Raw genomic sequence first — 20,743 nt, forward strand, 5'->3', positions numbered from 1 at the left:
GGATTTGAAACCAAAGGCATCTGAAATCTTGATTTGGCCATTTAATAGGTAGATAACCCTGAGCAATTCTTTACCTCTCACAGCCTGTTTCTTCATCTTTGAAATGGAGACAAAAGTAGAGCCCTGAGTTCAAACCCCAGTATTGCCAAAAAATAAACCAAACAAAAAAACCATAAAAGATTATTTTTAGTTTCTCTCAATACATATATAGTCTACATATACGTATGTAATATTCAGTCATATGAATTTATATGTATATGTTAGTATCTTAAGGTATAAATTCTGTGGAACTAGAATCAATTTCCTTTCTGTACACCAACAGTATACAAGCAGAAAAGGAAATCAGGAAAACAAACCCTTTTGCCATAACCCCTGAAAGATTAAAATATCTAGGAATAACCTAACTAAAGATGTAAAGGACTTATATAGTGAAAACTATAAAAATCTAAAGAAAGAAATCAAAGAGGACACCAGGAAATGGAAAGACGTTCCATGTTCAGGTTAGGTAGAATCAATATTGTGAAAACGGCCATACTGCCAAAAATGGTATGCAAATTCAACGTAATTCCCATCAAAATTCCAATGATGTTCTTTACTAAAATAGAGAAAACGGAGCTGGGAAAGTAGCTCAGTGGCAGAGCGCTTGCCTTGCATGCATGAGGCCCTGGGTTCAATTCCTCAGCACCACATAAGCAAAAAGAAAAAAGCCGGAAGTGGCGCTGTGGCTCAAGTGGTAGAGCGCTAGTCTTGAGCTGAAGAGCTGAGGGACAGCGCCCAGGCCCAGAGTTCAGGCCCCATGACCGGACCCAAAAATAAATAAATAAATAAAATAAAATAGAGAACACAATCCAGAAGTTTATATGGAACAAGACCTAGAGTAGCCAAAGTAATTCTAGGCAAAAGAAGCAATGCAAGAGGTATTACAATACCAGATTTCAAGCTCTACTATAGAATCATAATAACAAAGATAGCTTGGCATCAGCACAAAAATAGACCCAATACCAATAGAATAGAAGATCCAGAAATAAAACCACATACTTAGAGTCATCTGATAATCGACAAAGGAGCCAGAGACATACAGTGGAAAAAAACATAGCCTCTTCAGCTACTGGTGCTGGGAAAACTCGGCAGCCATATGCAGAAAACTAAAAGTGGATTCATCCAGCCTGTCACCATGCCCTAACATCAACTCAAAATGGATTAAAGACCTTAACATCACACCTGAAACTCTGAAACTACTGCAGGACAGAGTGGGAAAGACATTAAAACTTATAGGCACAGGCAGGAACTTCCTGAACAGAGTCCCAAGGGCACAACAGATTGGAGAGAGACTCGACAAATGGGTCTACCTTAAAATTAAAAATTTCTACACAGCTAAAGAGGGCTGGGAAGGTGGCTCAGTGGTAGAGCGTTTGCCTTGCATGCATGAGGCTCTGGTTCACATAAACAGGAAAAAAAAACCGGAAGTGGCCCTGTGGCTCTTGAGCTGAAGAGCTGAGGGACAGCGCCCAGGCCCAGAGTTCAGGCCCATGACCGAACCTAAAAAAAAAAAAGAGAGAGAAACTAGAAAGACACCCAACTAATGGGACAAAGTATTTACCAGCAATATATCGGACAAGGGCCTAATATCCGTTATATACAAGGAACTCAAGAAACTAACCCCTCCCAAATCTAACAAAAGAATCACTAAATGGGCAAGAGAGCTAAAGAGAGACTTCTCAGAAGAAGAGGTAAAAATGGCAAAGAAACACATGAGGAAATGTTCACCATCCCTGGCCATTTAGGAAATGCAAATAAAAACAACCCTGACATTCCACTTTACTCCTTGAGCGTTTTCACTAATCACTCTACCACTTGAGCCATACTTCTAGTCTGGCATTTTTTCATTAATTGGAAATAAAAATCTCTCAGACTTTTCCTTTAGGTCTCAGACTACTGAGTAGCTAGGATTACAGGTATGAGGCCCAGGCATCAGTCTCTCTCCCTTCTTTTAAAGCACTAATACCATTATGAGGGCTCCATTCTACTGATTATCTAAATCTAATTACCTTTTAAAGGTTGTGTCTTCTAATCCCTTCCCACTGCGGCTAGAGTTCTAACATAGGAATCTCAGGGGATGCACAGACATCCAGTCCATGTGATAGTGGTTTAGTGCCTATGTTCATAATTGAAAGAAATGCTCACTCATTTACACTTAATAAATTGATATTTAATCTCATTTATTTTTGAAGTTTCCCTTTTTCTTAACGATGTAGAAGAGAAACAATGCATAAGAAAATTGTGCGGCAATTAATGTAAAGTATTGTTAAGTAGTAACTATAAATTTATTTGCATGGGGGCTGGGAAGTTGGCTCAGTGGTAGAGCGCTTGCCTTGCATGCCTGAGGCCCTAGGTTCGATTCCTCAGCACCACATAAGCAAAAAGAAAAAAGCCAGAAGTGGCACTGTGGCTCAAGTGGTAGAGTGCTAGCCTTGAACTGAAGAGCTGAGGGACTGTGCTCAGGCCCAGAGTACAGGCCCCACGACCAGACCCAAAAAAAAAAAAAAATTATTTGCATGGAAAGTTCATTCTTACTTTTTTATAGACTTTTGGAGGCCCTGCTAAATGTAATAATATCAAGCTATTGAAGAGAAATGAAAGTCCAGGAGTCACAGAAACCCAAAAGGTTGGTGGCTGATAACTGAAATACTATTGATAAGGTAAAAGATCTTCATTCAGTTTCTCTTCCCAAGCTTTAATACCTGAGAAGGTAATTGGGTGATGATTTTTTAGCATAAAACTCTTAGCTTTTTTTTTGTATCCTGTTTTCCTCTTCATATGTGAATATTTGTTATTTTAGCCGAGCTCTGGAATGGAGACCTTTTTAGCATCTTTGAGTATCTCTAAAGAAAATGATGTGCAGTCATCTCAGCATGGAGAGCCTCCGAACGAAGAGCACTTATCACCACAGTCCTTTGCTATGGTGTGTATGCTATAGGGGCTGTTGCTCATACATGCGCACCCTGTGCAGCTGTTCAGAGATGCTGGCGGGTACTAGGCTGGCCACCATTCTGTGAGGAAGGCCAGACTACAGGAAGTTTAGCCATCTTTTCTCTTGTTACACCATAACCCCCTGCTTTTCAAGTATTGTTACTAGGTGACCAGGCCAAAAGTTAAACACAAAGGTATTCTTTCTATATCTGGAAATGTGGATCTTTTTAAAAAAAAAAATCTGGGGGGGCTGGGAATGTGGCTTAGTGGCAAAGTGCTTGCCTCTCATGCATGAAGCCCTGGGATGGATCCTCAGTACCACATAAGCAAAAAAGGCTGGAAGAGGCGCTGTGACTCAAGTGGTAGAGCACTAGCCTTGTGCAAAAGAAGCTCAGGGACAATGTCGAGGCCCTGAGTTCAAGCCCCAGGACTGGCAAAAAAAAAAAATCTGATCTCGGTATTTAATTTGATCTTGATTTGCCTTTCTCTATATGAATGTTGTTAAATCTGAATTTTAACAGTGGAGCTCTTTCAAATAAAAAAGCACAGTGGTAGAATGTTTGCCTACCACATGCAGGGTCCTGGGTTCCATCTCAACACCTTAAAAAAAAAGAAGAAGAAGAAGATCAGAGCTGGGAGGGTAGCTTAGTGGTAGAGTGCTTGCCTCGCATGCATGAGACCCTGGGTTCGATTCCTCAGCACCACATAAGCAGAAAAAGCCAGAAGTGGCACTGTGGCTCAAGTGGTAGAGAGCTAGCCTTGTGCTGAAGAGCTCAGGGACAGCGTCCAGGTCCAGAGTTCAGGCCCCACGAACAACCCAAAAAAAAAAAAAATTCAGTAAGCTGTGTAAATCGTAAGGTAACTTTTCTTTCCCAAACCTTCCATCTCCATGTGGACCATTTCCAAAACAGAAGGGAACACGGATGCTCAAAGAAATTTTGAAAATTGATGGCTCAGACAGTGTGGACCGTAAAAATGAGCCAAAACAGTTTGGTCACGAGGTTGCTATTTCCTCTAATAGAAAAGATGAATATGGACTATCTTCTCAGGCTAAACAAAATAAGAAATTGGGTAAGTACTATTATTAATAATAACATTTCAAAAATCTAGGTTCATTTTGTCCTTTTTATCGTGCTTCTCAAACTCATAGTTTTAGCTGGTCATAGTGGCTCACATTCAAACTACTCAAGAGACCGAGATGGGGATGGATGATAATGGTTGAAGGCAATCTAAACATAAAGTTAGTGAGACCTCCATCTCAGCCAGAGCTAGGCACGCAAGCAGAATGCCTGTCAACCCAGCTGTGCAGCAGAGCATGCATCGGAGGATTGCAGGCCAGGCCAGTCAGGCAAAAAATACCTTAAAATAACTAAGAAAAAAAGGCTGTAGGTCTGGCTCAAGTGGATGAGTGCCACTTTTTCAAAGAAAAAGCTAAAGAGGAATGTCCTGGACTAGAGCTTAAGCCCCAATACTGACACCAAAATAAAAAAATCCAATTAGAAACCAGTTACTTCTTGGGCTGGGAAGGTAGCTCAGTGGTAGAGTGCTTGCCTTGCATGCCTGAGGCCCTGGGTTCGATTCATCAGCACCACATAAGAAAAAAGCCGGAAGTGGCGCTGTGGCTCAAATGGTAGAGCGCTAGCCTTGAGCTGAGGAGCTGAGGGACAGTGCCCAGGCCCAGAGTTCAGGCCCCACGACCGGACCAAAAAAAAAAAAAGAAACCAGTTACTTCTCATAGTGAAAGACATGCTCATAATATAGAACAAAATAATTATTTAAAATGATAGTGGAATAAACATAATCCTGTAAGTTGTACTTAATTTCAGTATAGCAAAGAAAATCTAAAAAACATAGATGCTGACTTAGAATTTAGCCCATGTTGCAGAACTGAGTCACTTTGAGTAAGCTACTTAACAGAACTTTGGATTAATTCTTCACTGAGGTACGCTTTGGTTTTACTAGTGATTTTGTCGATCATAAAGTGTGAATATTCAGAACTTTCTAATCTATAGAAACAACACTAAAAGCTTAATTTTAGCAAACTTTTTTTTTTTTTTTTGATGGTTCTGGGGTTTTAACTAAGGGCTTTGGATTCCTGTGGCTTGCTTACTCAGCAGGCACTCTATATGAGTCACACATCATCCCTGCTTTTTGCTGGAGGATGGCTCTGAACAGAGCACCTCAGAATCTCAGCCTCCTGAGTAGCAAGCGCCTGGACTTATTTCAAATCTTTAATATACTAATTTGTTAATCAACCATAATTTTCTAAAACCACATTTGAAAGTTTAATAAATCATTTAATACTAAGTACTGCTATTTGCTTTAGAAGCCTAATTTTTCAAGCTTTTTAGCAACTTCCTGCTAGCTGTATTATAAAGCCCTACAATGATTAACTAATTTGAAGTATCATTTCATTAACACATATATATCCATATCCTTTTCTTTTTTCTGGTAGCATCCTACACAAACAAGCCTCACAGCACTAGTGAGTACCAAAGTGTTCCATCTGTGGACAGTATGTGTTGGTCTGGCCAGATCCCTCCTGTGTCCACACCAGTAACTGAACTTTCTCGAATTTGTTCCCTTGTGGGAATGCCACAACCAGATTTCTCCTTTCTGAGAACACCTCAGGTAAAGTGTCCTAACTGTTCCATTTATATAAGCTCTTGCCGGGCACCGGTGGCTCATGCCTGTAATCCTAGCTACTCAGGAGGCTGAGATCTGAGGATCGAGGTTCATAGCCAGCCCGGGCAGGAAAGACTGTGAGACTCCTATCTCCAGTAAACCACTAGAAAACCAGAAGTGGCTTTGTGGCTCAAGTGGTAGAGTGCTTGCCTTGAGCTGAAGAGCTGAGGGACAGCATCCAAGCCCAGAGTTCAAGCCCCATAACCAACAAAAAAAAAAAAAGTTATTTAACTGAGCTTAAATTAACTGAAAGTCTTTACCTAGAAAACATACAATAAGGCTTTTTTTGTTGTTTTTGGTTCATCATGGGGGCTGAACTCTGAGCCTAGGCACTGTCCCTCAGCTCTTCAGCCCAAGGCTAGCGCCATACCATGTGAGCCACAGCACCACTTCTGATTTTTTTCTGCTTATGTGGTGCTACCCAGGGCCTCATGCATGCAAGTCAAGCACTCTACCACTGAGCCACCTTCCCAGCCCCAATAGGACTTTTTAAATTTAATGAAAAGTTGGGCTGGGAAGGTGGCTCAGTGGTAGAGCGCTTGCCTTGAATGCCTGAGGCCCTGGGTTCGATTCCTCAGCACCACATAAGCAAAAAGAAAAAAGCCGGAAGTGGCGCTGTGGCTCAAGTGGTAGAACGCTAGCCTTGAGCTGAAGAGCTGAGGGACAGCGCCCAGGCCCAGAGTTCAGGCCCCACAATCGGACCCAAAAAAAAAAAATTAATGAAAAGCATAGATTTATGCTTCTCACTGTGGCTATTTCATTTATATGTAACTAGAGCTCAAAGAGGCTGTCAGAAAAGAAGTTTGGAAGAGCTTACTAAAAACTTAAGTTTTCTAGGGCTGCAGGTATTCTAAATAGTAGAACAAATATTTTAACCTAATATACATAATACTCTGGAGTTCAATGCCAAGGTTTCAAGAAAATAAGCTGGACGCTGGTGGCTCAAACTTGAAATCCTTGCTGCTCAGAAGGCTGAGATGTGAGGGTCATAGTTCCAGTCCAGCCCAGTCAGGAAGGTCCATGATACACTCTTCTCCAATTAACTACTAAAAAGCTAGAAAAGGTGCTATGGCACAAAGTGGTAGCGCATTAGCCTTGAGCACAAAAGCTCAGAGACAGTCCCCTGTCTCTGAGTTCAACCTCCAGGACTGGCACCAAAATAAATTAAAAGTAAATAAATGTATTCTTTTAATTGAGAAAAACGATATCGTACTATGTTTTGAAGTCTTTTTCTTCTTGGGCTTGGCATGACTCAAGTGCTAGAGGGTCTGCCTAGGAAATGCGGGGTTCTGGGTTCAAACTCAAGGAAAAAAAAACAAAAATGAAATCAAATACAGAGTTGAGAAAGGGAAGAGCATTTTAAATAGCCAATAAATTATTTCTGTAAAGGGTAGGATAGAAAACATTTCAAGACTGTAAGCCACATCACAACTTCACAACTCTATAATTACAGGTAGGTAAGGATGAAAGAGAAAGAGATGATTTTTTTTTAACCTCAAAAACCCAAATAGTCTTTTGTTTGGATTCAGATGAAATTATCCCATTGGTATATGCCACGATGTGGGAGAGGAAGTTGAGTTGCTAAACAGATAACTTAATAGATGATCTATGTTCTCTGTTCTCAGACAATGACAGTTTGCCAAGTAAAATTATCTAACGGCTTACTGGTCCTTGGGCCACAGTGCCACTCTGAAAATGAAGCCAAGGAGAAAGCTGCACTCTTTGCCTTACAACAGCTGGTATGACCTCTCCATGACTTCTCTGTTCACATTTTGACTAGTCTTTAAGGGAACTTTTTATTGTATTATCTTATAACTATTAAATACTTCCATAGGGCTCCCTAGGAGTGAATTTTCCTTTTCCTCCACCAATATTTCCAAATTATCCTCCTGCTGTTCCACCAGGAACCATTCCTCCAGTTTTTCCCCAACCTACTGGTAAGACATTTTGCTTTTACGCCTTTTTTGCCATAAAATTTTCATGTGTTATTTTTGTTGAGTTCTTTTAAGATGCAGTTTTTCAAAAATCAAAATTACATATTCAAACAACTAGTAATAGAAGAAGAAATGGTGGTGAGCCTGGAGCGAGGGCCAGCACAGCCACACAGACACACCCTTCACCCTCGCAGCCTCTGTGGAGTAGCAAAGATCATACTGCTGAGTAGACCTGGGGCGGGGAGGGCTGGTGGGCGACAGCTCAGTGTGAGCTACAGGTCTTGAGTTCAAGCCCCTGTATCCACACACAAAAAAAGGAGTGATCAGCTGTCCCAAAAGAAGACAAGGTAGCAGCCAAAGGGCAACCTGAAGGGCTCAGCTTTCGGGTAGTAGAGTGCCTGCTAGCACGTGTGAGGCCCTGACTTCAAACCCCAGTACCATCGAAAACAAAGTAATTATTAATAACTGAAAAAAATGTCTTAAACTTGCAAATACTGGAATAGACAAATACAAAGGTTCTACATGTCGTGTGAGCATGATCGGATCTCAGGACTTGAGCTTCTTTGGTTCTTTTGTAGGCTGGGATCACTATGGAAGCAACTTAGCATTTGGGGCAGGTGAGATCCCTAAGATTTCTCTCTATGTGCCCAGGCTTTTCCCTCCCAAGGAATAGTTTTTAAGACCCTTTCATTTCTGTTCAATGTAATTGCAAATATTTCAGTCTCCTATCAGTATTTGATAATCTTGCTCTGTTTAGGCGAGGATAATGATAAATGCATTTCTGTGACTAGTTCAGAGGCCCAAGAAAGGATGCTAAGCCTGAGTGATTACAAGAGTGGACTTTTTGCTAAAGTGGGAAAAGCCAAGAAAGGCTAGCAGGAAGAGGTCTGATTTCTGGGCTTTGATTTTACTAAGAAAGAAATATTGTGTGGCTCTTAGCAGGTAACATGATGCCCTCATCCTCTCATCTTCTTGGCTCAGTTCCATGGAGACCGCCAGTGCCAGTTCCTGGGAGGCCCTTCCACCCCACATCACACTCCGGGACGGTGCCCGGGGCTGGAGGAGTACCAGGCGGCATACACAACCAGTTCATACCTCTGCAGGTGAGATTTGGAGAGGAACTTGAGCAAAACTCTTCATTGTAAACTTTTTAAAATGAGTCTCAGTTTTCTCTTTCAATGGCAGTTAAAAATGTGGAATGTCATGGTGACATATCTGGTCTGGCCTCTGCTGTTTGTGCACTAATAATAGTAATTATAGCCAGTAATAATACACTATACGAACAGAAAGTATCTGAAAGTCAAAATTATAAAACATTTTACTGCCGGGCGCAGGTGGCACACGCCTGTCATCCTAGCTACTCAGGAGGCTGAGATCTGAGGATCACAGTCCAAAGCCAGCCCGGGCAGGAAAGTCCATGAGACTTTTATCTCCAGTAAACCACTAGAAAACTGGAAGTGGTGCTGTGGCTCAAGCAGTAGCGCCCTTGTCTTGACCTGAAGAGCTGAGGGACAGCGCCCAAGCCCAGAGTTCAAGCCCTACGACTGACAATAAGAAAGAAAGAAAAAAGAAAGGAAGGAAGGAAGGGAAAAAGCAGGCAAGCAAGCAAGCATTTTACTAGGGCTGGAAAGATAGCTCAGTGGCAGAGTGCTTACCTTGCATGCATGAGGCCCTGGGTTCGATTCCTAAGCACCACATAAGCAGAAAAGGCTGGAAGTGGCGCTGTCGCTCAAGTGGTAGAGCGCTAGCCTTGAGCTGAAGAGCTGGGGGGCAGCGCCCAGGCCCCACAACCACAACAACAAAAAAAACATTTTACTATTTCATTTGTAAAGAATCTTAAATATTGTGTTGCCAGGTTTCTGTGAATGTTGAAGTCTTAATTGTAGAGTGGAAGTGGAAGTTTCATATCAGCTATGGCCAGCAGATAGTCCAGCGTGATTTGTGGCATTTTTCTCATTAGCTTTCTTTAACCTAACTAGCTAATTAACAATGCTTTTATTTCTTAAAGGTCACTAAAAAAAGAGTAGCAAACAAAAAGAACCTTGAGAATAAGGAGGCCCAGAGCTCTTCTCAAGCCGCCTCCCTTCCACCTAGCAAGCCAGGCTCCTCGGAGGTCACCAAAGCGACTCTGCAGGAAAGGTCACCCGCCTCTCTGAAGCCCTCTGAGGCTGCACAGCCTGTGTCTTCTCAAGTGGAAACTGCCGCCCAAGGCCCCAGCATGGCTCACCAAAAGTCAAGCTCTTCTGCACGAAGGAAGTCACGGAAACTGGCTGTCAATTTTGGCATTTCTAAACCTTCTGAATAAATTTGGTACCTTGGAATCAAGTTAATTCCTTTCCATCCACCTTTTGATAAATCCATATCTGTTTCATAAATGTACTCTTTTAAAATGATGTTTAAATGGAATAGTTTTTATTTTTCAGTTGCCAGGCACTTTTCATGCTATTTTAAAGACTATAGATCAAATTGTGCACTTTAAGAATGTGCAATTTGTTGTACGTCGTTTATACCTCAATAAAGCTGTAAAAGAGAGAGAGAGAGACTAAATTAAACCTTACGTATCAGTGGACTCAGTCTGAAAATGTACCATTACCCATTGGCCGCCTCAGCAGCATCATTCTTGAACTATGACTCAGACATCCTATTAGCAATAATAAAAAACTGTTTTTACATTGTCGTTGAGGGAAAATGAGAGCATGAAAACTAGGCCTCAAGTCTACTGAAAATGCATTTTACTTTTCTTTTTAATAATGGAACAGAATTATGAGGAGAATGAGCCTCGCTCTCGTGCTGTACTCTCAGTGGCTGAGCGTCTCTCAGACCTGCTGGGACCGGCTCACACTGGTTTCGGACTGGCTCACTCTGATGGTGGTGTGGTACCCTTGCTTTACTCTAAATCTCCTACCAAAGCAACTTTAGAGTACCAGTCAGAGTAGTCATCTAGCTGCTTAGAACTAGAAAGAGTAATCTAGACTTGAGTCAGTACCATTTTTTGGATTATTCAAAAACCAGCATTAGTAACCTTTAGTAAAATCAGGTTTCAAAAAATCTACAGGGTACAGTAATGACAAATTAATCTTCAGTTGGATAAAGTATAAAATGTTCATCATGCCAATTAAAATAAATTTTGTTAATCTTTTGTATGGCTTTTTATCTGCCTACTTAGCCATAAATGAGAGCTCCTCCTTGGTATCAATGTTCTGCTTTGAATTCCAGGCTGTGCTATAGTCCAGCCATAGTCATGACTTAGTAATATACCTGTCTGTCTTGATCTAGTCTGTATTTTATCTTCAGGCTAGACGAGTCAGGAATGCTGTTTAATCTTTGCATGTGGATGTGTTGTTCAAACTATTGAAGTGAGTTACAATTTAAAATTTTTCTTATGGTACCAGGGCTTAAGTTTGTATGTGTGTGTGTGTGCGTGTGTATGCTTTTGTGATATGCTTATATTTTTCAGGAAGAAAATTACCATACTTTTTTAAAGTAGGAGCTGCAGTCTATATGTAGAGCTACTTATTACTCTATCTGATTCCATTGAGCTCATTGAACACTACTATGAGTCTTAAAGTCATGTTTTATAAAATGCTGGTATTGAGCTATATGAATTTCCTCTCTGTTGATTTCTGAATTTCTCTAAATGTTAGCAGAATATCTGAATAATAGTTGTGCCTTTAGTATAAGAGATGAATGGTCTGTATCTTTGCTTACTATGATCATGTGAGTGTCTGTGATTACATGTTCTATTAATTGTCTAGGTTTAAACTTTTGTCAGTTTTTGACATTTCCTTAATGAGATACTAAGTAATGAGGCTCAAGTAAAGGTCAGTCTCTCTCTCTCTCTCTCTCTCTCTCTCTCTGTCCCCCCCCCCACACACACACACTCTTTGTTGGCTCACTTAAGTCTCGTTGAAAGGAAACATGTATTATAGGATGCAAGGAAGAAGTGGGATTGTGGCAGTCACAGCACCCTGACCCCATCCACCTCACTTAGACGTGCACACTCTGGCAGGCAGGACTGCCACTTGGGCTCTAGAGCGCAAGGCAGAGCACGTGCCATCCCCCAACAACTCCAGGAGGAGCTGCAGTGAGCACAGTGCCAGGGGACCCTGGAGGCTACTTCAGGATGGGAGCCAGAGTTCTGTGCGGAGAGCCAAAAAGAATGCTTTTCCTATCATTCTACAGGTCAGAATTGGGGGGGGGGGGGGGGGGGCGGAGTTTAAAACGGGAGCACACACCATACTGGCTGAATAATTGGCAGTCAGGTATTATCTATTCACTGAAGCCTGTGGCCAGCCTCTACAGAGGCTGTGGGAGGCCACTGCAGCTTTTACCACAGGCTAGTCTTGAGGAGACCAGATACTCATTATAGCCATGCCTGTGGGTGGGGTCTAGGGTGTCTCTGAACAACACTTAGACTTGGGAACAGTTCTCCCCTTGTATCCAGGGTAAACTGATAACCATCACCCAGTTTCAGATGACGTACCCATTCAGCTATTGAGTCTGAAAACTTTCTGTGGAAATGATGGGCCACAGGCCCAGCCAGAACAATTACTTCATGTTTCCTTGAGAACTTGAGTCTCCTCACATGAAACATCTGTAAATACTCTTGCTCAACAAGTTTTGTTTTTTTGTTTTCCCTTTCTCTTCTAGCAAATTAAGTGAGCGAATTTTGAAGATTGTTTCTCTGGCCATGTTCCGTTTTGCAATATTCTGCATTACCTGACCATCATCTCAGTTTTTGACCAAAGTGTGAATTAGTTTAAACTAATCATGTACACTAAAGTCTTAAACATCTGAGATCCAATTTCATGACAAACAGTTAACCTCTAGTGAGCTGTAGTTTCAATTTGACATTTTCCTTAACTGGGCGCTGGTGGCTCACACCTGTCATCCTAACAACTCAGGAGGCTGAGCTCTGAGAATCGCGGTTCAAAGCCAGCCCAAGCGGGAACTGCTGTGAAACTCTATCTCCAGTTAACCACCAGAAAACCACAAGTGGCACTGTAGCTCATGTGGTAGAGTGCTTGCCTTGAGCTGAAGAGCTCAGGGACAGCACCCAAGTCCAGAGTTCAAGACCCACAACGGACAAAAAAAAAAGGTTTTCCTTTGCCAAATGTAGTAACACACCACAGCAACTGGAGAGCTGACACAGGGGTGGGAGTCCTGGCCAGTCTGAACTAAATAGTGAGACCACTTGAAAAGGAAGTTACTGACTTTTCTATGATCATGTTCACTTGTGGTTTTGCACTAATCTAGACTCCTAGTTTTAGGGTGGAGGATGCAGAGAAAGGAGATAGTTGGAAAACATTTGATCCTATTTTCAGATTGTAACCTGAAATGGATAAGCTATGGGGTCTTTTTTATTTACTGGCTTTCTAATCATTTGCAGTATTTGTACTCACAAATTATATATTCATCACATATTCTCATACTGGTTATATGATTCGTACCCTATATGCGATCTATAGAAAGTAAGTTCTCCATTCCATTACTTCTATCAGTCAGACATCTTTAAAAGTATCTGGGTATAGTCTCCCCACTTAAGAATTGCCATATGGGCATTTCCATCTTGCCCCTAAGATGTGTTTTCCTGCTTAGAAGAAAATCTGTTCAAAATTACTATGAAAAAAGTCATTCTCTATCATTGATAACTCACGATTTATTATCATTTTTCTAGAGCAAGTGCTAATGCCCAAATTGGCAATGTTTCTGATATATTTTATAAGCTTGGTCAGCGAAGCAGGCTCTTCTGCAGGCATTTCTTTGCTGGTCAGAATAAAGCTTAAAATCCTAGAAATGAGCATTTCTCAGACTGTGCTAAGGAGCTGTGAGAGAAAGTTGGAGCTGTTAGCGTCCCTGACCTCTAGCACCTGGGCAAAGCAGACAGGCCCCACGAGGCGCTGCTGGTGTGCTAACTTAGCTTCAGGCACTGCGGTGTGCTAACTTAGCTTCAGATATCAGATCCTTACAGAAAGGATTTGAAATAGCTTGAATGGTCAGTCCATAGGGTGTGTGTGTATGTGTGTATGTGTGTGTGCATGTATCAGTGTATCAGTGTGTGGGTACCCGTGGCATGTGCTGCCAACACCAGGCACAACTAAACCGTCTCAAATACAGTTTTAGAGCAGATCGTGCTTTTACCTAGTGAAAAAAGCACTAGTGCTTTTTTCCCAAATAGTAGTAAAAATTTTCTTCCATTGCTAAAGATGATTTTAGCAGTTGGTATCTACTATTAAACTGTAAGTTTATGCAGCTGCTTTAATAAATGGAAGGGAAATTTTATATTGTTTCTCATGGAAGAATAGAATGAAGCTGTTCACTAGTGGCTCACACCTGTAATCTTAGCTACTCAGGAGGCTGAGATCTGAGGATTGCAATTTAAAGCCAGCCTGGGGAGAAAAGTCCCCATGAGACCCTTATCTCGAATTAACCACAGTGGAGCTATGGCTCAATTGATAGAGTGCTCTCCTTGACCACAAAGAGGCTCTGGGATAGCACCCAAGCCCTGAGTTCAAGTCCCACAGCTGACCCCCCCCCCCCCAAAAAAAAATAGAATGAGAATGTGGCCCATAATTTGCTTTAAGCTCTTTTGGTTATTTTGTTTTGTCTTATGATTCAAGACCTTCTTTTAAGGCCCAAGCTAGTCTCAAACTTGCAATCCTATTGCTTTTCCCTCTGGAGTACTGGTATTATATGCTTGGACCACCACACCTAGCACGTTAAGCTCTCTTATCCTGTGTAATTAAGGGGATTTTATGTTTGTGGGGTCTTGTTTTTTTCTTTCTTTGGCCTGAAATATTTTGTATTTCCTTTTGCCTCCATCCAGTTGCCTTGTTGAATGTTTCCATTTATTTTAATACTTGAGTAATAGATACGTGCTGCATCATCATAAGGCTTAGTTCTAGTCATTTACACAATTAACTTTAATTTCATACACATATACATATATACCAATTCATTTCTTGCATAACTGTTTTATAAGTAATGAAATTTTCATTAGATCTTACATAGGTGGTATTTTATTAAAAATTTGAAAGGGAAGACGTTTTATGTGCTTATTTTGTAGTTTTTTTTTAATACCTTTACATTGTCTGCCAATTAAGTGTTTTAAACTTGTATTGGGATGGACTCCAATGGAATTTTGTGTTGTACATTTGTAAATTTCTAGCATGAAGTTAGCCCACAATGCTGTGCAGAGGGATTTTAAAATCTAAAGAGTCACCGTGAGAGTTTAAATATGTTCAGTGCTCTATGGACTTTAATTAAAGACAAATGATGATTTTATAAGCTGATTGTCCTCTCATCATTGCATTAATATCAAAAGTAGAAATATCATCATTTCCACTTAAACCCCACACATAATCCTTTTGTTGCTGTTTTGTTTTGTGTTAGGGTGGTTGCCAGAGTGGAGTCAGACTCATGATCCTGTGGCCTGGGCCTCCGGAATGCTGCAGTTACAGATGTGCACCTACCCTTTTGGGTCTTTATCTTGATGTTGCATTGTTCTCCAAGGACCTTCATGTGATAGTAGGTAGATAACGTGCATTTTGCTCTTTATCTTAATAAGTTGTCATCGTAACACCATTGTTAAGTTATATAAGAAGCTTCTGTTCTTCACCTCCTAAAGGAAGAAAACAATGTTAGTCGTGGAAAGCACGGGTTCTTAGCTGGGCGCTGGTGGCTCACACCTGTCATCCTAGCTACTCAGGAGGCTGAGATCTGAGGATCCAGGTTCAAAGCCAGCCCAGGCAGGAAGGACCCTGTAAGACTTTGATCTCCAATAAACCACCAGAAAAACCAGAAGTGGCGCTGTGGCTCAAGTGGTAGAGCACTTACCTTGAGCTGAAGAGCTGAGAGACAGTTCCCAGGCCCAGAGTTCAAGCCCCATGACTGACAAAAAAAAAAAAAGCCAGGCGTCAGTGGCTCACACCTGTCATCCTAGCTACTCAGGAGGCTGAGATCTGAGGATGGCAGTTCAAAGCCAGCTGGAAGTGGCACTTTAGCTCAAGTGATAGAGTGCTAGCCTTGAGTTGAAGAGCTGAGGGACAGGGCCCAGGACCAGAGTTCAAGCCCCACAACCAACAACAACAAAAAAAAGCACAGGTTCTAGGTGCTCTACTTGCCTTTGTAGCAGTAAGGACTTAACACCTGTCTTCTTGATCTCTTTGTTGGTGGTGGTGGTGGTGGTGGTGGTGGTGGTGGTCGTGGGGCCTGAACTCTAGGCCTGGGCACTGTCCCTCAGCTCTTCAGCTGCAGACTAGCACTCTACTACTTGAGCCTCAGTGCCACTTCCAGCTTTTTCTGCTTTTGTGGTGCTGAGGATCGAACTGAGGGCCTCATGCATGCAAAGCAAGCACTCTACCACTGAGTCACCTTCCCAGCCCCTACTTGATCTCTTAACTGTCCCAAATACCTGGTTGTCAGGGGCCACATACCTCTGTGCCATTGGAGTCACCTTTCGGTGACTGCAGAACCATTTGGAGAAGGACCTCTCTGCCTCACTCAGGCCTCTGGAAGACTTCTGTTTTTCTGAAGCATGATCCCCTCCCATTTTCTCTTAAGCAGAGGAAAACTTACAGAGCCATATAGCAAGAGACTTTACTATCTATTCGGAATGTTGAGCAATTCAGCCAGGCACCAGTGACTCACACTTCAGGAGGGTAAGGGAGAGTAAGATGCAGAGAATCATGGTTTGAGGTCAGCCGCAGCAGAGAATCCTGGAAACTACCATCTCCAAAATAGCCTGCAAAAAACTGGAGATATGGGGGGGTGCATGGCTCCAGTGTAAAAGGGCCAGCTTAGCAAGCATAAGACCCTGCCTTCAAAGCCGCAGTACCGGGGAATCTGCAGAAACTCATTGCAAATATGGACCAAGCCTCACTGTGTATCTCTGATGCTTTATCTTTACCAAAACCTGTAAAGAGAATAGGAAGAAACTGGAGGGAAGAATATCTCTCTGTCCCCTCTGCTTCCAGCACCGCCCCAAGACCTTGAAATGTTGCTCAAGACAGAGGAGGGGGTCACATTCTGATGCTGTATGTGGTCACCGTAAACGAAGGTCTGCGAAGAAGCCTGTGGTACGGAAGGACTACAGTGCAGACACAGGAGCTGTCTGCTTCTCGGGAGCTGGTGTGGGGCTGAGACGATTGCCGTGTTGAGGGGTGAGTGCCCCACATTTGCCGCCCACTCAGGTGCTCTGGCGCAGATGAGGGGCCTTGGGAGGGACAGGGAGTGTGGTAAGATGTGGACAGTCCTTCTTGAGTGTCTGGCTATGTGGAGGCCTGAGCCTGGAGGCACAGCCTTCCATGTCTGGTGGGTACTCTGCCACTGAGCCGCAGCCGCGCCTCAGACTTGCGACTCCTTGCAAGCATCGCAGTTGTTGGCAGCAGCTTGCTGTCCATTGTCAGCAGAGACCAATGTCTTCTGGCATCACTTCTGTGCCTTTTGAGGTAGAATTTACACAAACTCAAGTGCACAGATCTTACTGAAGTCCACCATCCTTGAGATACAGACCCAGCATGGCCACGCCGCAACTGTCACTCGCCCACAGCCCCCTCATCTCTTCCAGTCAATCTACCCCAAGCCCGTGCAGACAATCAATGTTCTGGAACTTTCTCACCATAAATCTTTTCCCCAGGTCCAAAGCTTCTTGCCAATAGAACCAGTCCAGTGCCTAGGCTACATAAAGGCTTTTGGCTTTCCTGTTCGTGGGTATGTGGGTAGTTCCCTTGTCTGCCTTCCTGTGGGAAGGCAGGCAGCTGGGCCTCTATGAGCAAAACCGCCGTGAATGTATGCACACAGTCTTCTGTCCCTACCATCTTGAGTAAATCTAAGGATTATCCATGGCAGGAGATGCAGGTGTTAATGCGGCCTGAGACTCTACCGAGTTCTTTTCCAAAGCTGCTTGTTCCCATCGGCCATCCCACCACAAAGTGCTGAGACTTGGGAACCCCACCTCCTGTGTACGTGCATTAATACAGCCAAAGTTCTTGTTTTTCTATTTCACAAAATATAGTTTCTTTTTAGGAAGATAGGCCATGTGTACTTACAGATGTTGATTGAACTACATTTCCTTGCACTCAAGGAAATTAGGATGGTTTAAAGTATATGTTTATGATTCCATTTTCTTCTGTTTTAGTGAAATGCCCAAGGTTGAATGTTTTAAATAAAAATGGTTATTTAGCTGGCAGCTTGGGAAAGATTATTTGGCAAGACAAGGAGCCAAAGACAGTAGAGTTCTCTTAGTACAACTTAATCTCGGAGGCATTTAGAGCCCTGCCAAAACTAATTAGAGGAGTAGACACTTCCCAGATTGCCCAAGGAGAGATAGAGGAGAATTGAGGTTTCACAATAACCTGAAAACTAGATCAAGACATCGCCTGGGAAACATTTGTACTATAGTGGTCTATGTATTAATCTCCTTTTATTTAATACATCTATGTTCACATCTTATACACTGTATCAAGTGTCAGCGTTTCCTCCGTCTTAATGATTAAATAATACTCCATTACATAAATACTACATTTTGTTTAATCACCCGCTTAGTGGACAGGTGTTTCCACCTTTGGACTACTGTAACTAGTGCTCCTATAGGCATCTGTGCACAAGTTACTATTTAAGCATCTGTTTTCCATTATTTCACATATATGTCTAGGGATGGACTGGTTGGTGACAAAAACCACACTTATTTTTTTACTATAATGTTATTATTATTTTTCTGTGTATGTGGTACTGAGGAATCGAACCTAGGTCCTCATGCATGTGAGGCAAGCATCTGCCACTGAGCCACCTTCCCAGCCCCCAAAGCCACACTTATGAAAGAACTGCAAGACTGTTTTCCCTAGCAACTGTAATTTTAACTTAAGAGAAAATTTAGGATTTCCTGATTTAAACATGTGATTTGTATATTCGGTTGATTGCTTATTTGTTTGACATAGAGTCTCACTGTATAGCATAAGCTGACCTCAACCTGCCGTCCTCCTACCTCCTCTCCTACCTGTTGAGATTACAGGTGTACATCACCATGCCCTGCCAAATGTGGTTTTGTTAAAGCATGGTTAGCCAAACTGCATCATTTACGTAAACAGATCAGCTTTGCAGATGAGCTATTCTAGCTTTCAGGAGAGAACTTGATACCCTGATTCAAAGGCATTAAACTAAAATGTAAATCTTAAAATCCTGTTAGCAGAACCCTTGGCAAAAACACACTTCTTACCATTCAAGATGTGAAATACAATAGAAAACTGGTGGGCCACTTCAGCTAGGCTGCATTAATCCTCCAAAATAATCCGTTGAATGTAGGCAGAAATCAGTCCAACTATAGCAAGGAAAAAGCTAAATTGGGATATCATTGAAAAAGTTAACTTTAAAGGAGGTCCTCATGTTGAACACTGGCAGCCCATGCCTGTCATCCTAGCTACTTGAGAGGCTGTGATACGAAGATTGCAGTTCAAAGCCAGCCTGGATGGGGAAAACCTATGGGACTCTTATCCCCAGTTAACCAGCAAAAAGCCAGAAGTGGAGCTATAGCTCAAGTGATAAGAGAGCTAGCCTTGAGCACAAAAGTTCAGGGACAACAGTCAGGCCCAACCGGGGTTCACACCCCAGAACCAGCACCAAAAAGAAAAGACTGAGGAAGTAAGGACAGGGAGCTGGAGAGGACAGGCTTGAGGGAGCTCTCCCCTGCCGAGGGCGGCAGCCTGCCCCACCCAGGCCCTCCATGCTGCCTCACTGGCCACCTCCTCATCCACCCTGGAGACTTTCACACTGACACACCCAGCCCTCTCAGGTCACACTCAGCCCCCAGCCCAAGGACCTCAGATCTCAGCCTCCTGAGTAGCTAGGAGGATAGGCGTGAGCCACCAGCTCTGGGATACCTCCTTGATGGTATTAGGATTTGAGCTCAGGGCCTTGAATGTACCAAGTAGGTGCTCTACTGCTGATACACACCTCCATCACTTATTTGCACCGGTTGTTTTTGAGATAGAGTCTCACTTCCTGCCAAAGCATATGCCTGCTCCACGATCCATCTTCTTTTTTGACTTTTCATAATGACCAGGATAACAGGCACAGCCTACTACAGCCAGCTTCTTCCATTGAGCTGTGGACTTTTCTGCCCAGGCTGGTCTGGAACTCCAGTCTTCCCAACTCAGCTTACCACAAAACCTACATGACAGGAGCCAAGGACCATTCCCTGGTGCGGTTCCTTGCAACATCCTTTTATCCTGCCCTCTTTTGAGGCATTAACTGTACAGTAGACTACCTCAGAAGAGGAGATGGAGCTTCCATGTGAGTGACAGGCAGACAACGAAGATTTTCCTCAATGGCTTCTTTATGAGGTTGGGTGGGCGTGGGGGTAGGGAGAGGCCTGGGAAGGTGGCTCAGTGGTAGAGCGCTTGCTTCACATGCTTGAGGCCCTGGGTTCGATTCCTCAGCACCACGTAAGCAAAAAGAAAAAAGCCGGAAGTGGTGCTGTGGCTCAAGTGGTAGAGCGCTCGCCTTGAGCTGAAGAGCTGAGGGACAGCACCCAGGCCCAGAGTTCAGGCACCACGACCAACAAAAAAACAAAAGAGGTGGGGGGGGGGGCGGTTGCCCGGCATACCTGGAGTCCCAGCACTCAGGAGGCTGAGGCTGGAGGATTACTCGAGGCCACAAGTTTAGGGCAACATAGGGAGCTCTTGTCTCCAAAAATAAAAACCTAGAAGAGTCAAGGTTTCCTAAACTCGACATTTGTGGTTCTGACGTGGACCCGCTGTGTACACACACACACACACACACACACACCGCTGTGTACCCGCTGTGTACACACACACACACACACACACACACACACCGCTGTGTACACACAGCCATACCTGGGCCTTGAGGACAGAGGAAAAGTGAGATGGAGCTCAATCCCCTGGGAATGGAACAAGCACTGACCGTTGTCACTGATGATTAGGGACAGCTGTACTGAGAGGCCGGGTGTGACCCAGCAAGCACAAGATCTGAATTCACAACCCTCTCCTAGACTGAGAAACACCCAGGAACTCTCCACAACCCGGCATGGATCATTGCATAACCCCAGCACAGAATTTTCCTGAAGAGAAAGAGTACATATGAGGCTGGGAAGGTGGCTCAGTGGTAGAGCGCTTGCCTTGCAAGCCTGAGACCCT

General features: G+C 43.1%; 1 protein-coding gene across 4 annotated transcripts in view; it reads left to right on the forward strand.

The window, feature by feature from the left end:
* The window catches only part of Xrn1 (5'-3' exoribonuclease 1), a 62,554-nt gene extending 51,826 nt beyond the window's left edge, over nucleotides 1-10,728 (forward strand). Inside the window, exons 35-43 of one of the 4 annotated variants that reach the window (XM_042665705.1) lie at nucleotides 2,585-2,665; nucleotides 2,840-2,962; nucleotides 3,882-4,041; nucleotides 5,426-5,601; nucleotides 7,281-7,394; nucleotides 7,490-7,592; nucleotides 8,168-8,206; nucleotides 8,529-8,692; nucleotides 9,598-10,728. In XM_042665705.1, the coding sequence (XP_042521639.1) occupies nucleotides 2,585-2,665; nucleotides 2,840-2,962; nucleotides 3,882-4,041; nucleotides 5,426-5,601; nucleotides 7,281-7,394; nucleotides 7,490-7,592; nucleotides 8,168-8,206; nucleotides 8,529-8,692; nucleotides 9,598-9,894 (1,257 nt within the window). In that variant the 3' untranslated portion in view covers nucleotides 9,895-10,728. The remainder of the gene's footprint in view (nucleotides 1-2,584; nucleotides 2,666-2,839; nucleotides 2,963-3,881; nucleotides 4,042-5,425; nucleotides 5,602-7,280; nucleotides 7,395-7,489; nucleotides 7,593-8,167; nucleotides 8,207-8,528; nucleotides 8,693-9,597) is intronic. The other 3 variants (XM_042665706.1, XM_042665707.1, XM_042665708.1) reach the window with 3 other exon arrangements.
* The last annotated feature ends 10,015 nt before the right edge of the window (nucleotides 10,729-20,743 follow it).

Source organism: Dipodomys spectabilis, unplaced genomic scaffold (assembly GCF_019054845.1).
Source record: "Dipodomys spectabilis isolate Male_0828 unplaced genomic scaffold, ASM1905484v1 ptg000342l, whole genome shotgun sequence".
NCBI classification, from domain to species: domain Eukaryota; kingdom Metazoa; phylum Chordata; class Mammalia; order Rodentia; family Heteromyidae; genus Dipodomys; species Dipodomys spectabilis.